Source organism: Solanum pennellii, chromosome 9 (assembly GCF_001406875.1).
Source record: "Solanum pennellii chromosome 9, SPENNV200".
NCBI lineage: Eukaryota > Viridiplantae > Streptophyta > Magnoliopsida > Solanales > Solanaceae > Solanum > Solanum pennellii.
Genome location: NC_028645.1, coordinates 49,175,480 through 49,191,532, shown reverse-complemented (window position 1 = coordinate 49,191,532; position 16,053 = coordinate 49,175,480). Strand labels below are relative to the sequence as shown.

General features: G+C 35.8%; 1 protein-coding gene across 1 annotated transcript; it reads right to left on the bottom strand.

Annotated features, from left to right (window-relative positions):
- Positions 1-512: 512 nt before the first annotated feature.
- On the bottom strand, positions 513-15,483 carry LOC107029329 (protein FLX-like 1). Its single transcript, XM_015230720.2, has 4 exons — positions 14,876-15,483; positions 12,491-12,690; positions 12,296-12,378; positions 513-932 (listed from the first exon to the last, which is right to left on the bottom strand). Exons 1-4 carry the CDS (start codon positions 15,409-15,411, stop codon positions 882-884), a joined length of 870 nt encoding a protein of 289 aa, XP_015086206.1. The 5' UTR covers positions 15,412-15,483; the 3' UTR covers positions 513-881.
- Positions 15,484-16,053: the final 570 nt, after the last annotated feature.

Sequence of the window (16,053 nt, the reverse complement as noted above, 5' to 3'; positions counted from 1 at the left end):
CTCGTGAAAAATAATAACATCATTATTTCTTTCATCTTTCACAGAATTATTATTCTTGTTGTTTATCTTCCATCATGAGTAGTTATATCCTTTTTAATGCTTGTGTGGATACAACATTCTTAGGTTTTTGAGGATTAACGATTTATAGGCTTTTGTGTGTTGCATGATTAAGATATGAAATTTTCTATCGTTCTCACTCATTGGTTAACATTAACATGCACCATGATATCTTGATTTTGCTTGAGAAAGAGAATAAAGATTTGGTAAAAGAGTAGATGAACTCAAAGATAGAATAGCTTAGGATAGATACACGGAATAATTAGTTGTTTTTATCAACATCATATCGAGATAAATGAATTAAACAGTTAGGAAAGATGAGTGATGGTTTTGGAGGGGGGGCGAGTGCATAAACCATATTATATCTATAATTGCAAGAAAATTGAAGAATAGTGTATTCGATAGTGAGGGCACAACCTTAGTGGTTTAATCACGTAGATTTAGATGCAAAAGTATTCCATAATGTTGTAGAAAATTAAAGGAAAGATTTCTGTGCCATGTTCATTTTGCAAGGTAATTTTGTATAAGATGGGAAGGCAAGTTTTAGTGATTGTTTACGATGGTGATGTGTTTCCTTGATGAGGTCTTACCTGCCCATCGTTCCTCTAGAAGTTCATAAATGTACAACCACATTTTTATCTAGTTAGTTAATGCTATCCAATCAACTAATAACTTCAAACGACTAAACCCAGGTCAAAGAGACATGCAGAAACAGTTATTATCTGAATTATGAGACAAATGTCTCCAGAAACCACCACTTTTCTCATGAAGTAAAACATCCCTAAGTACGATGCTTGTCATCCACCACACTTTCAAACAACCAACTAGTGATGTCCACCAACATATTGGGTATTTGCATCAGCACTGCCCTGAACCTGAAACATTACAAATACAGACAGTTGTATTATACCTAATTTAAAGTTTGAATAATGCCTACTAGCAATCATACTACTTTATGTCTTCTTTGTAGGTTAACAGGGAAAGTACCATAGATCAAAAGTCAAACAAGTGGGAACCAACTAAATAATACTTCAGTTTATAAGCGCATTTTAAATAGGAAAATCCCTACAAAAGTACAAGATTTTGCTTCTCTTGAGGCCCAAAGCCAAGCATCTATCTATCTATATCCATACTATTCTACAAATCGGAAAGCGACTCCAAAGACTAAAATAGCCCTCAAAAGTTGAATGGCTATATCACCCTTCATGAAAACATTATTCTTTTGTGCAAAAATGTAAATGTTACATTTATAAATATGACAAAAATAAAATAATGAAACCTTTCGACACTTGAGATGACCAACTTTTAATAAAAACCATTTATTTTCCTGTGAAAGTATGTCAAAGATCACAGCAAATGAAAAGTCGTTCAAGAACAATAAAGAATATATACTCCATCAAAAAAACAATAAAGAATATATACTCATGTCCTAAACAGCATAGAGGAGAAGACTCGAGCATGGTAACATTGGTAGAAAAATAGAAAATGAGCATTTTGATTCTTTAGGCTCTGATGATGGTTTGAATGAGCCTTCATTTGGGTACCAAAACTACAATAACAATAATCATGTAATTTCTGTATTGATACTTATTTTCTAGATTTATTTGATGAAACTTTTTGTGGTGTGTTGTTAATATTAACATGCTTTACAGATATTCCATGAATTATCTACATGATAATTACTTTGTTTTTGGGAATATTTGTGCTTTGTTTTAGGGATTTGTATTTTTTGATGATAGGTTTTATCAGTTGCAATCAATTCTGTTTGTAGGCTTTATGTTGTGACAAAAAAGATATAGATTGGATTATGAACTGGAAATTCTTTCATATAGGTATGGGCTTAAGTCATCTGCGGCCCCCTCAAGTTGTCCGCCTAATTCACTTAGACAACTCAACTATGACAAGTACCTATTAGACACTGTAATATTAATGGATATGTACTTATTGAACACAAAATGATAATAAAGCTTTTAAAATATCGTGTGTGTAGTTTACGCACATTGTCTTTAAAAATAACCAATATTACTCCAACACATGACACATGGACCCAATTTATTGAATTTCATTTTTGTTAATTCCAACCTTTGTTAATTCCAACCTTTAATTTTTTAAAAAAAATGATTTAAAAAGAAAAGAAAAAACCATTCCTCTCCCCACAGGAACCACCCATCTTTGTTCCTCCTCCCCTAATGTCGGTCGACACCTTCTGCGACAATGAAAAAGAAAGAAAGAAACAAATCACTCCCCAGCTATTTAGTTATATGTGCTTTCTTCTTCTTCTTCATTAGTTGTTACCCATTTTTATAAATTAATTGAGTGAATATTGTGATTTTTGTGAAAAATAAATTAACTTTGACAAATTATTTTAAAATTGATTACCAAGAGAAATCGTGAGGATTTCAAAGAATTATATCAAATTTTCTGATATTATGTTACAACTTAATTTGTGGTGATGTTTGTTGACCGAAGACGAAAATAGAAATGAACGGGAGTTGCCTTTAAAACTCTGATGTCCGATTATTTTTTTCATTCTTGCAAGTTCGATTTAACACTTAGCAGATTCAGTTTTTTTTATGAAGAGCGAAAAAAACAAAAAAAATAAAAAACCAAAAGAGAGTTTACAACAATGAAAATGGGGTAAAGAAGAAGACAACTGCTGGTATAGCTTACAGGGAAGGGGGTGGGGTGGGTTTGTTTTCTTTTTGGATATTATAATGCAAAATACTTTTTTTAGTTATTTTGATTAATGCAATGCCAAGTGTCATTATAAGGAAAAAAAGGTAGAAGATTATTATTAATAAAAAATAAAAAAATAAAAATTTAGACATGTTCACGCGCTTCCATGCAGTGAGATGCACTTATTTTGCCATATCAGCATTTTATGCTTAATAGACACGTGTTTTGAATAATTTAGGTGTTCAATAGGTACAAGCCACAGTTGAGCTGTGTAAATGAATGATGAAGACAACTTTAGGGGGCCGTAGATGACTTAAGCCTATAGGTATGTGTACTTGCATCGCACCTGCTATTTATCTCCAAGATCTACAAGGGTTGCTCCGGAAGATGGAGGCATGTGAACAAATTTTAATGCCATCGAGGGATTCCACATCACGAGAGCGTAGGGGCTCAGTTTCAACATGCGGATCCACATAAGATCATCATGATCAACATATGGACCGTATCTTGACCGTAAGTTAGATGCGGATGGAACAGAAGACATGGGACGCATAATCATCATGCAGGCCCATACATCAGACTTATGCCCACACTTTAATGTCCAAAGTTGTAGTGTCAAGACTCTATCCTCAAAAGCTACAGCACACGAAGCCACATACGGGCCGCAGAATGCACATACCCCGTACCTCAGACCATCCATCAAGATTCGGGAGATGCTAATCAAACGACTGAGCAACATGTGGACTGCAGATTCCATCTACGGACTGCCCGTCAGGCTTGACTGCGCATTTGCGTTATTTTTGCGATATTTGGAATGCTACTTTTGGATATCCATATTAAAATTGTTAACCTAAAATTATAAATAGTAGAGAAAAGCTCATTTAGACTAGAACATTTTTAATTTGAAGAGAAATACTCTTGAGATCGTGGAGCTATGGCTAGGGGTGTCAAATGGACGAGTTGGGATGAAATTGCAGATATTAAAATGGGTTAAAATAGAATAGGGTTGGGTCTTAACCCGCCAAAATTGACTTTGGGCTCAAATGGCTAAAAATAGATTGGATCTTGATCCGCTTAATCTCAATAATTTTTACATTTTCTTATTTAAGTTTTATAACCACAATCTCAATTTCAACTCAAGAAGATTACAAAAAAGTTACAAATTGATAGATCCTAAAAGATATCACATAGATAGTAATTCAAACCTTCAATATAGAAACATACATTACATCAATGCAAATAAAGAGTATTAAGGCGCATTAAATCATTCAACTTTAGCTTCTGAAGGAGGAATTGTCACTTGGAATTTCGAAAAGAGAATCAATTGAAGATTAAATTGGGCTCAATTGGAAATTATTTTAAAATGGCTTGAGATGGAATACGATTCAAATTATCTTGAACCCAACCCATAAAATTCTGGACGGGTTGAGCCGGCTACCTATCTTTGAGCTCATTTTGATACCCCTAGCTATGGCCTTTGTTGTTGAAGGATTGCTTGCTTGAGGAATGATTCCTCTTGAAGGTTATCCAGAGAGATTGCTTGCATGAGAAATTCTTCCTACTGAGGCTTATCTAAGAGATTAGATGCTTATTTGGTTCTACCGATTGGGGTTTTTAGCTATCATTAAGCTTTATATACCAATCAATTCAATATTGTGTCAATCTATCAATCTTTTCTATCTTCATTTTTTTTTTTTAAATTGGTAACAAGTATTCTTAGCATTAAGGGTATGTTGGCCACCTCCAAAAGTTTGCTTACATAGATAGCTAATTACAATAAGCCTAGGAAACCCACAATCTGTATTTTATTTACTATACATTGCTCTTTACACCAAAAACATAAAGTAGAAATGCATTTCCCTTTGATCTTCTAAATGGAGTTGACCTTCCTTTGAAAATTCTCTCATTCCTTTCCTTCCATATGGTCCACCATATGCAAGCTAGGACACTTTTCCAACATCTTTTTATTGGTGTTTGCTTCCTCCTCTTCAGATCTAGCAGCTCAATAGATCAGTAGTGTGTTGTGGCATTTTAATGTATAGGGACCAAAATTGAGAAGTTACCTTGCAGTGGAGGAAGAGTTGGTTGTTTATTTCAACGGGTTCCATACAAAGAGAGCATATGGAATCTAAATGAAATTCCTTTGCTATTATGCCTAGTAGGTGCCATGCTTCTCCAAGTAGCTTTCCAAGGTCCTCTATCTCTTTCTGTCATCTCTAGAAGGCCCATTTTATAGACTCTGTTGATTGAAAATTCGCCATAAGTATTGTGCCTCCACTTGATGATGTTAGGTCCATTGGTAGTCCCTGTGAAGGTTCCTATTTTCCCAACTAGAGAAGCCACTCTTTCAACCTCCCAATAATTCAAAAACCTTCTCAAAATTAGGTTCCATTCTTAAGTTGTCCAGATGTTCTCTATTGTGTTATTTTGGTTGGCACTGATGTCGAAGAGGCTGGGAAAGCGTATTGCAAAGTGCCTTGACCTTCCCAGCTATACCTCCAGAAGAAGATTTTTTTGGCCATCGCCAACTTGGAAAGTAATGTTCTCGCCCAGGTTGGTCCTGAGGGACTTCATTGTCCTCCATAGTCCAACTTCATAGGTGTTAGTGGACTCATCAGTTGCCCATTTTGTCCGTACTTCTGCTGTATTACATTCTTCCACAAGGTTGAACTCTCTTCAGCATATCTCCACAACCATTTATTGAGTAGGCTGTTGTTTTGTAGCTTTAGGTTTCTAACCCCCATGCTCCTTACTCTTTTGCTTTATGTTCCATTTCACTAGATTGTAACCTTTCTGCTCCTTTTTGCCATGCCATAGGAAGTTTCTTATCAATTTATCTAGGACTTTGAGTACTTTAGGAAATGAGGGGATGAGGGGTCCCCTCTGTCTTAGCCCTTTTTTTGGCTAAAAAAACACTGGTTCTCCATTTACCAAAATTGAAAACCTGGTGGTTTTAATGCAAAAACTTATACCAATTCAGCCATATTCTTCCAAAATCCATTTGCCTGGGGATGATGAGTAAGAACTTCCAATTGATGTCGTCGAACGCCTTTTCAATGTCTAATTTGCACACTACCCCTGGTTCTGAGCCTCTCAAGCTGGTGTCTACACACTCACTTGCCACCAAAGTTGCATCCATAATGTCTTCAACCTTTCAACTAGTACTTTTGCAATGATCTTGAACATTCTAGTGATGACACTTACTGGTCTGAAGTCTCTTAACTCGGTTGCACCCATCTTTTTTGGGATAAGATCTACAAATGTGGCATTGAAGCTCTTCTAAACCTGTTGCGAATGGAAATTCGTAGGGTAAGTAGTATATCCGACTTCAACATTTCCCATATAGCAATGAAGAATGGCATTGAGAATCCATCAGGGCTTGGGGCCTTGTCAATGGCACACTATTTAAGCCCATCTAATATTTCATCCTCTTCAAATTGTTTTTCCAGCCACATCTGCTCTTTAGTGAGATCCTGGTATTCCCTTGTAGTGTGAAATCTAGTGTCGAATTCGCAGACGCCTTGTAGAGTTCCTGATAAAAGCCTATTCGAGGCCGGATGGCCGCGCCCCACAAGCACCGAACCTTCCTTTTGCTCTTCCTTTCGGTTTGCCTCCACGAACGCGCCACTTACGAGCCCTACTCATATTCCAAAGGCGCTACTTCAATTCAAGCGCAAGCCCCCCCTTCTATTGCATAGCTTAAAAAAATCTCACTGTGGAATTTTTTATTTCTTCAGGATTAGTAACTTCAGCCCCTTCAACATTGAGGATTTCAATAATGTTGAATCTTCTGTGAGCATTGACCATTTTGTGGAAATACTTCGTATTTTGTCACCGTTTTTGATCCATTGTATCATGGATCTGTCTCCAAGCAATTTCCCCATTTTTGGAAACCTCTTTAAACTCCATAGTCAACTAAACTTTCTGCAATTGTTCGTCATCTGTCAAAAATTTGAGATCTTGAATGGATTCCAGATTCCTGACTTGTGGTAGAATCAGATCATCCCTAACCTTCCAATTGTTCTTGTTGGCTTTGCTCCATTCTTTACTTTCAATTGACTAAGCTTAGAAGCCAATTAAAAATCAGGTCGGTCTGTTGCATTAAAGCTGCTCCACCATTCTTTCACCTTGTCAACAAATCCTTCCTCCTTAAGCCACCATTTTCAAATTTGATATATAATTTCCTATTCTTCCAATCTCCAAAGGATACTAGGATGGAGTAATGGTTCGAGCCAAGTTGTTGGAGAACACTTTGGATAATTTTGGAGAAACTCTCATCCCACTTGGAAGAGAATAAGATCTACCTATTCTTGTGGCCCAACTGTGATTTTAACCTCTCTTTCATGTATAACACCTTTGAGAAAAGGAGGATCCAGTAATTCAAGATCATTTATGTGTTGGTTGAAATCATCCATGGCTCTGGTTATTCTATTATCATTTGTCATTTTAAAGGGAAATCTAGGTACATTAAAGTCCCCACAGATCAATTAGGGCCCTTCACATATTCCTCTCACCACAATTCTTCTTTTCTATTTATGTCACACTCTGGATATGCAACAGTAAGATACCAAGTCAAGCCTTGGTTGATCCCAGATAGTTTACAAGTGAGCATCTGACAACCATTAAGTAGTACTCCAAATTCATTGTTGAGTTTGATGATATTGATTTGCACCCATTCTGTTTATCTGGCCTCAACCTCTCACTCCATACACTTGAGTCCGATTACATTGGACTGGTTCATCAAAATACAACAATTGTGTGTCCAGAATCTCCATTGTGGTGTCTACCTCGTCACTTGCAATCAAAGGCATTGAGTTGTCATGAGAATTTTCTAGTTCTATTTTAATTATGCTTGATCCTTTTTATTGCCATAAAATGTACTCTCCAGTTCCATGCAAGTGTCAATCTCTCCCTTGTGAAGATATTCAGATGTTATGTTCCATGGAAGGTCCACATCCAACATAATCTTGAGGCAGAGTAGATTGTACCTCTCCTCTCCTCGAGAGAGTCACCGTTTTCTCACTTCCTAAGTGTTGTTTTCTACTTTCTCTAGTTGCCAGTGGGTTGTCAATTTCCGATCAGTTGCTGGTAGCTCCGACCAGATTGGGAGGGACATCAGATCTCCATCTCCGATATCAATGGATACCGAAATCTTCTCTCGCGGTCCCTTCACACGAATCTTGGCCCATCGAAGGTGGTTTTATTAGCCCCCTCTCTTCTTCTGTTTCCAGCCATCCACCACATCTATCCCCCATCTCCCTAAAGGTAAAGTTGGACCAAAGATGCAGCGGAAGACTAACCACTCGAATCTAGATCCAGTTAAGGTTTAAGCTACTATGTAAGGTTCCAACGGTTGGTGACCACCATTATAGCATCAACTGTATGTTTTGCCTCTTCCAGTTCCCCATCAAAAGATGTTCTGCCACCGTTCTCAAACGAAATTTGAAAAGGATTTGGATTCATACATGTCGCATACTTGAGCTACCTAGACTCCATTCCAAATTTGCTGAAGCCATCTTCTGATGTCGTTACGATTTGGAGTGTCTTCAGCCCCTGTGAAACTCCCCACCAAGCATCTGTCCAGCAGGCCTTTTTCCTCTGTGTCTCTCTTAGTCCATTTGTTCTTGAAAAGCATCTCTTTGTTAGCTCTTCTCCTCTCTAATTTGAATAAGGAGTTTATGATGCTTGTTTGTGATTAATGTTGTACGATTTCTATCAATGAAATTTTTTCTATTTTAGCAACTAGAACATTTCATCCCTCATTGAATGTGTTCTATTCACTCTCTGTCATGTCATTTCCTTTAACAGTAATCACTAAGACGAACCTTTTTCTTTTTGAAACTGGTAAGGTTGAATTCTTCGGCATTAAGGGTATGTTGGCTACATCCAAAAAGGAATAATTACAGATTTCCTCTCAAATCTATAGTCTGGTCTTATATCATCTATACAAAGTTGTTTACACCAAAAAAGTTGAGATACTATACAATTACATTTAACTTTGTGGATGGAATTGGATTCATCTTCAAAACATCTTCCATTTCTTTCTTTCCAGTCGATTGAACTTTTGCGTTAAGAAAATGTTGGTTGTGTTATCTTTGCATTTCCAAGACTTGAAGGTTTTTCCTCTGTTCTCCAATGCCTCCTTCAGCTTTTGGCATATCCAAGACATGGCTCCCTTGCTGAGTATCAACTTACTCATGTGGTATTTTGCACTTCCGATCCAATCATACCAAATACCTTATTTGGGTTTAGATTCGGTGATATCATAAGATTTTCCCCCTAGGCGGGAGATGATTATGTTGTCCATGAAACAAGTAGGTTGAGATGAAAAAAGGTGGGTTTAGATGGCGGCTCCGGTGGACTCCAAGGTAGAAGATGATTATGTTGTCCATGAAACAATTAGGTTGAGACGAAAAAAGTTGGGTTTTAGATGGCGGCTCCGGTGGAGGAAGTCCACCGGAGAGGAAAGAGACTGGGCTCAACAGGGACCTCAATTTAGGGTTATCGGGAATGTGCCTGGGAGCTTTTTTGCTATTTGTTTTATTATTCAATCAATTACTTGACACCCTTTTATATCTTTTATTGTTGTTCTTAGTTTTAGGGTTTTGTTTCTGTTTTCCGCATTGCATTATTTGATTTCAAGATTTTGTTTTAATATTTTTTTTCTTTTCAAAACAAGTAATTATTTCTCAGCACATTACATATATAAGTAAGACGCCTTATGGTAAAAAGTTCAAAGACCAGATTGTCCTTCAAATGTTGAATTTTTTTGCCCTTCGAGTAAGCACTACTTCGATTGTATATTTGTAAATATGTAAACATACAGTTTAAGAAATAGGGTTAATTCCTACCTCACATTCATAGTTAGCATTAAATTTTAGAAAGTTGCTTTTGGTAACGGTAATCCCAACATTAACTTTTTCTTAGAGTTGAATTTATTGTTCTTATATTAACGTACAATGTACGTGTTAGCTTGTATTAGTGTATATATACCCGTTTGACATTATAGTGAAGAATCCATAATGTCACTTCGATGACTTCTCTACTCCCCAACAGATACTTGCGAAAAATCAGCCGATGTATTCATGGAAAATCCATTTACAAACTATTCTTCTTCGATCACTTTTCAAAAATTATATTTGAGAATGGTTATAATTGTTGTTTTAATATTAAAATTTTAATGTTAATCCTCTGAAATGATACTTTTTTCATATCGAACCATGTTTAACACTAGATCAAATGTGACTCTTATCCCAACTAATAATAATATTTTTGAGAAGCAATCCAGATAAACTATAACTATAACTCTGTGAAGATTGTAAAAGTGCTATTGTGAAATGGTACTACAAGTTGGCTAACTAGCATCTGTTTTGATCCCTCTCTTTGGAATAAAAATTGCACGTTTACATCTTATTGCTAATGTGTTTTGATAGTTGACCGATATCATCCAATTATTGGTGTAGAAAAAGATATACAGTCATTGTAAGTTTAGGTTGGTACTGGGACACTTCAGACACCAATGGTGGACTTGAATTTAATACCCTCCTTGTTTCACTTTATTTTCATAGTCTGACTTGGAATAAAGTTAAATAAAGAAATAAAACTATTGAAACTTGTCTTTGAAATATGTCACAACTATGCAAAAACTCTCGAAACGTGTTGGTATTAAACATATCATAATGTGTATGGTTGTAAGAGCTTTCCATTGAGGAGACATCTAGGAATGAATCATTCTTTTTTGGGACGGATACTAATACAAAGAGAGATCCAAACAACCTGAAAGGAAGCAAGTAGTTCCCTTTCTTCTTTTTTGATGACCCTGGTGTCCTGGCCAGTTTTCGCACACCTTGACTAAATCCACAGGATACCTGCCACCTCCCACCAACAATAGGTACCAAATAACATAGTCCACCAAGGCTAGAACAGATGGGAAGAGTCACCTAGGCCACACCCTTGGATGCCAAGTAGTTCCTTTTTAAAATGAAGTGCTTCTAATGTGTTATGTTATATGTATTCGTCATGGATGGATATGAAGAGAACCAACATCCATTTTATGGATCTTTATGAACCTTGAAGATTTTAATGAAAGATCAAACTATGAACAGGCAATGCCTTAAATATTGAAATTGAAATGTTCCTTTTTGGATTTTCTTTCTAATAATTGGTCCTTCAAGTTTGTCACTATAATTCGAAGAACAATATGCAACTGTTATCTCCAGAACTATATTCATACGACTCGATATTCTTGTGTAGACAAATTTTAGAAATATTCAACCTAACATGTTATTATTAGTTGTAATAGTACAATTAATTTGAGAGAATTCCCAAAGCAAATTTCTTATTATTATTTCTACAAATGACACCCACATTTTAGTAACAGTAGTTGTACTTCCAAGAAGATACTAATATCACAACAGATGTATTAGTCACATCACAGAGCAACAAAGACAGCATAATAAGCTATCCATACAACATCAATAAAGAAATATTAGGTCACATACTTGAACTTCATCAAAAGTGGTATAAATACAAATCTTACCAACCTAAATAAATAAATAATAAATTATTTTTTTCGATTAGTTAAACTGCAATGTTGCTTTAATAGGATCCTTAATTCCTTTTTCATCATTTGGAGCTTATATTTTGTTATCATTAAATGTTTTGTATCCCATGCACATGTTCAAATATTATTTCAGTCACATTGAGAAGTTTGTACTTACTAAAACTAAATACACGTGTTCACAAGCTAGTGTCACTACAAGCATAGAAGTCCCTGGGTATGATTTGAACAGGCAATGCCATCTTTTTTTTTCCAGAGCAACTATCACAGAATCAATACATATATGAAAATCTTTCTCACGTAAATCAATTATGATGATCTATTTCCAACTTTTTTTTTGGAGAAAGGATGGTCTAATTCCAGATGTAAACTAGTCAAGTGAAGAAAATGGAGAAGAAGACAAAGTGACCATGGAAACAATCGTCACCAAGTAAGCAATATGGAAAAAAAAATCCTTGAGAGTTGTTGCTTTATTATGAAAAGAAATTATTCTGAAAAATGTGTTAATGGTATTAGAACAAAAAATATTTTTCCAGTATTCCCCCAGAAATTATCTTTAACATGACCATATTGACTTAAAACACCTTCATGTATCAAGAAGCATAAAAGATATTATCATTGTCCTGACATCCAACAGAACACAGTAATGGACATACTACAAGAAAATTATTGAATCTGGATGGAAGAAGCATACAATTTTTTAAGTGCACGTAGAACAAGTAGGAAATTCACCTATACTGCCTATGCTGATTAAGCTCATTGACAGGCAACGGACAGAGGAAACTTACATGGCGGAGAGGAATCTGAATTTTCTAAAGCATTGAAGAAACAACAGGCAAACGACAAATACTTAAGATCCCATGCAGCATTACATCTCATTGCTGCCACACTAATAGAATTTCTTTTTAAATTTCTTCATGCAAAATGTTACAAAAACTATTAAATCAAAACTCACTAGAAGCTAAAACCATTTTAGAATGAAAGAGAGATGTAATTACAAACCTGATGTACAGCATAAGGCGCAGGGTACAGATTCTCTCCATATCCTGTTTCAGGATTTCCATAATTGGCAGAATATGTAAAATCTGGAAGGATAAATCACAATTTCTATCTTAATTAGCTGAGTGTTCTATGAAGTAGATAACTAGATAATAACGATAAACTCTAAAGGAGCAGCAAACAAGTGGTTTGAATTACTCGGAGTTGCTGCAGAGATCTGGCGATTTAAATTACTTGGAGCCGCTGCAGCTGCTGCTGCCCTTGCCCTCTTCTCTGCATTTGCAAGCTCAGCATGTAGTTTCTCAATTTCAGAAGCCAGAGTAATCTTATGTTTCTCCATTGCTTGACTATATTCAAGGTTGCTGGTGTGCATCTTTTTTTCATAGTCGATAGCAGCCCTGTTCATGTACACAGCAGAAAAAAATCTCTAAATATCACCAAGGGTATGTGAGCTTGAGAAACAACAATACAAGAACAAATGCATGCATGTGATGCAGAAATGACCAAAATGGCAATATGAACTACAAAGGGGCTCATGTCACAGCAAAGCTACTATATCTGTAATGTGGCTTTTCCATAGCAATGTCCATTGACATCATAGAAATGTGACCTTGACGCATGATCGCCACAATTATTTTTTTATGATAGTGGTGTGCAGCCAGGTTGCACGCACATTGACAGTTTCACAGAGTACCTGCTCCTTCCCACCAGCACAGCAGAGGTACATATGGGAAGAATCAACTAGTGTTTTTTGCCACCACATGGATCTAAACCGGAGACCTCATGGTTCTCCTCCTACTTCACAAATAGATAGATATTTAACAAACATAATGAACCTTTAACAGCATCTGAACTAAAGTAGGGTTAACACATGACATTGAAGAAATTAAAGTGATATCCTTCATATACTAAAAAGGGAACAAGAAGTTTTGCTCATTAATAAACAAACGTGGAGGACCTTCAACCACATCTGAGCTAAAGTAGGGTTACCTAATATTGGAGAAGGTGAACTGATATTCTTTTGAGTTTGAGTAGGTTACATTTCAATTTGGATATAACTATGACTTCAACAGCAAACAAAGATCTCCAATTGTCCATATTTCATCATTGATTGCAAAGGCATGTGTTGTCTTCCTTTTCTTTTATAAAATCAGTAAATCTTTTCTAGAATCTCTTCGCATGTATCTGAGATGTACTAAGACAGGGGTTAGGCTTCTTATATCATGATAAACCATAATTATTAGGATGTCAAGTTGTTTTTCACTGATTTAAACCTTGCATCTACTGTTGCTAATCTATTTGGTATTAAGAATCCACATTCACATGGGTCTTGTTTCCATTAGTAAAACCAGGCTTGAAATATATCTCTTTAAAAATAAAGAATGATTACGAGTCTTCCTTGAGCTTAGTGGTAGATTAAGGGGGTTGTTTGGATGGGCTTTTTTAAAGTGACTTATAAGTCCAAAGCTAAAGTCATAAGTTGGAGACACCCAACTTTTGACTGTTGGCTTTTTTGGTACTTTTTCAGCCTTAAAAGGTGCTTAAAAGCACTTCTTAAGTTACCTACACACTTCACCAAAACTTAAAAATTAGCTTAAAAGTCAAAAGCCACTAAAAATAAGTCAATCCAAACACCCACTAAATGATTTAGTGTTTCACTAGGTCAAGGGTTTGTGATTCGTATCAATGACAATCAAAAGAATAATCCATGCTTATCTTTTTTTTTTTTGGAATGAGACAGAAAATTACTATCAGTTTATCACAACGAGGTCAACTACAACTCTACAAGTAGAACTGAAGTGTTCTAAGCCAAAGAAAATTCAACGCATACCATAGGGAAGGCGAATAGCTCCGACTTAATGTGCATTTCAAAATCCCTGATGATTATCTTGATCTTTATTTTTTTAATGACCGTGGTACCTGGACTAGCTTTTGTACACCTCGATTAATTTCATGGGTTACCTGTCACCTCCCTCCCATCAGCAACATGTACCAAGTTACTCTATCCACGAAAGGTAGGACAAATGAGAAGAATCCCCTAGTGTTTTTTGTCGCCTCTGTTTTGAACCTGAGACCTTAGGGTTCTCAACCACTTCATTGACTACTAGGTCCCACCCTTGTAATCCATTCTTATTGTTTTTGTCTTTCTTATAACTTATTATCTCATTCCACACAGATAAGATGAGATCAGGAAGTGTAGTGGGGATAGTCTTATCAAACCACAAAAAGTTTGTACGAACATGTTCATAGAAAAGGAATACAACAGGAAAATATGTGATGATGATTGGTCATCTCAAAAGAAACAAATGATAAATGACTATATAGCAGCATATCTCATTAAATAAAGATCCGTTTTTGCATCCATATCATCTTCAAAATTTACATCCTTGTATCTTTTTCTTACCTAGCTACTTTTTAGTTTAGATATTGCATAAAACACAACTACTTGTTTTTTTTGTTTTGCTATCAAAGGTACTTAAAATATTGTTATTGAAATCATCCTCAGTCAAGCAAACTCATGTTGCAGCAAGTGCCATTGATTTGCCGTAAAAGCATACAGGGGAATAGGGAGTAGTGGGTTACCTTCCTCGTTGAACTTCCTTATGCATGGACTCCATTTCGGCCTTGATTACGGGAAACTGCTGTAACTCGGAACCAACTTTGACGAGATCTTCCTCCATGTTCTGCAATTTGGCAGTGAGCTCTTTACGGTCGTCAACTAGGTTCTGAATATCGCTCCTAACCCGAGCCAAATCTACTCTAAGCTCATCGAGTATACAAACATCAGACTCCTTCTTCCGTGCCTCGTCGTAAACCTCACGGACTTCAGCATCCCTTTCGGTCTTGACGGTTGCGGCTGTGGAAGAGAGAAGACGGAGCTCGTGCTGGATGGCGGAGAGCTCCTGGTTAAGAGAGACGTGTGCGCCCGCTAGACTGCGGTTTTCCTGGAGCAATTTTTCAATCTCGCGTTGCTGAGCAACTTCCCGATCATCAATTAAGTCTGACGGGTGAATACGGAGTTGGAGTTGGAGTTGGGGTTGGGGTTGGGCTTCCGGTGGTGCAAAACGGCGGCGAGAATCGTCTGTGTAAGGGGCGTGGCGGCATTTTCGTCTCGTCATGACCACTGCACAGATGGAAAAAGAAAAGCAACACTCAGAATTTCCTTTTGTTTTTTCTTTTCTTTTGGTAAAAACAAGTATTAATTTAAGGAGAAAGCTTAAATATGGTTCACTTGCTTTATATATTTCCATTAAAAAAATTGTTTCATTATTTGCTTACTACAATTAATTTTGTTGCAAAATTATTTTTTTTATGATTCCATCATGTTATTAATTAAATTATTTTTAAAAAAATATATTTAAATATATCATTCAATTTTGAGAAATGACTTACTTTTGATTGCATCATACTCGTTTTCTATTTTTTCATACAACTCCAATTTAATTTTCTATTTTATTCTCTAGAAAATAATTTTCTTCTTTCTCCTCAATATTATATTAGTTCTGTTTAATTCTTATTTTCTTATTTCATAATTTCTTCTTTCTTTCTTCCAAATAATCACTTTTATATAATTTTCATTTGATACAAATTTTTAATTTTTTCAAATTTTTAATATAAAATTTTATTTTATTCTAAATTTGTAAATAACATTAAATTGAGGCAAATATTATATAATATACAAATTAATGAAAAATTCAAATAAAAGTGAAATCACTAATGAAATATAATTACATAAACATTACATAAATACCCAACTTTAA

Coding starts and splice junctions, on each gene's coding strand:
- LOC107029329 (XM_015230720.2), bottom strand. CDS start 15,411: ATGACGAGACGAAAATGCCGCCACGCCCCTTACACAGACGATTCTCGC. Junction 12,691..14,875: donor AAGGAAGTTCAACGAGGAAG/GTAACCCACTAC, acceptor GTACATGAACAG/GGCTGCTATCGACTATGAAA. Junction 933..12,295: donor CGCCTTATGCTGTACATCAG/GTTTGTAATTAC, acceptor GTAATGTTTCAG/GTTCAGGGCAGTGCTGATGC.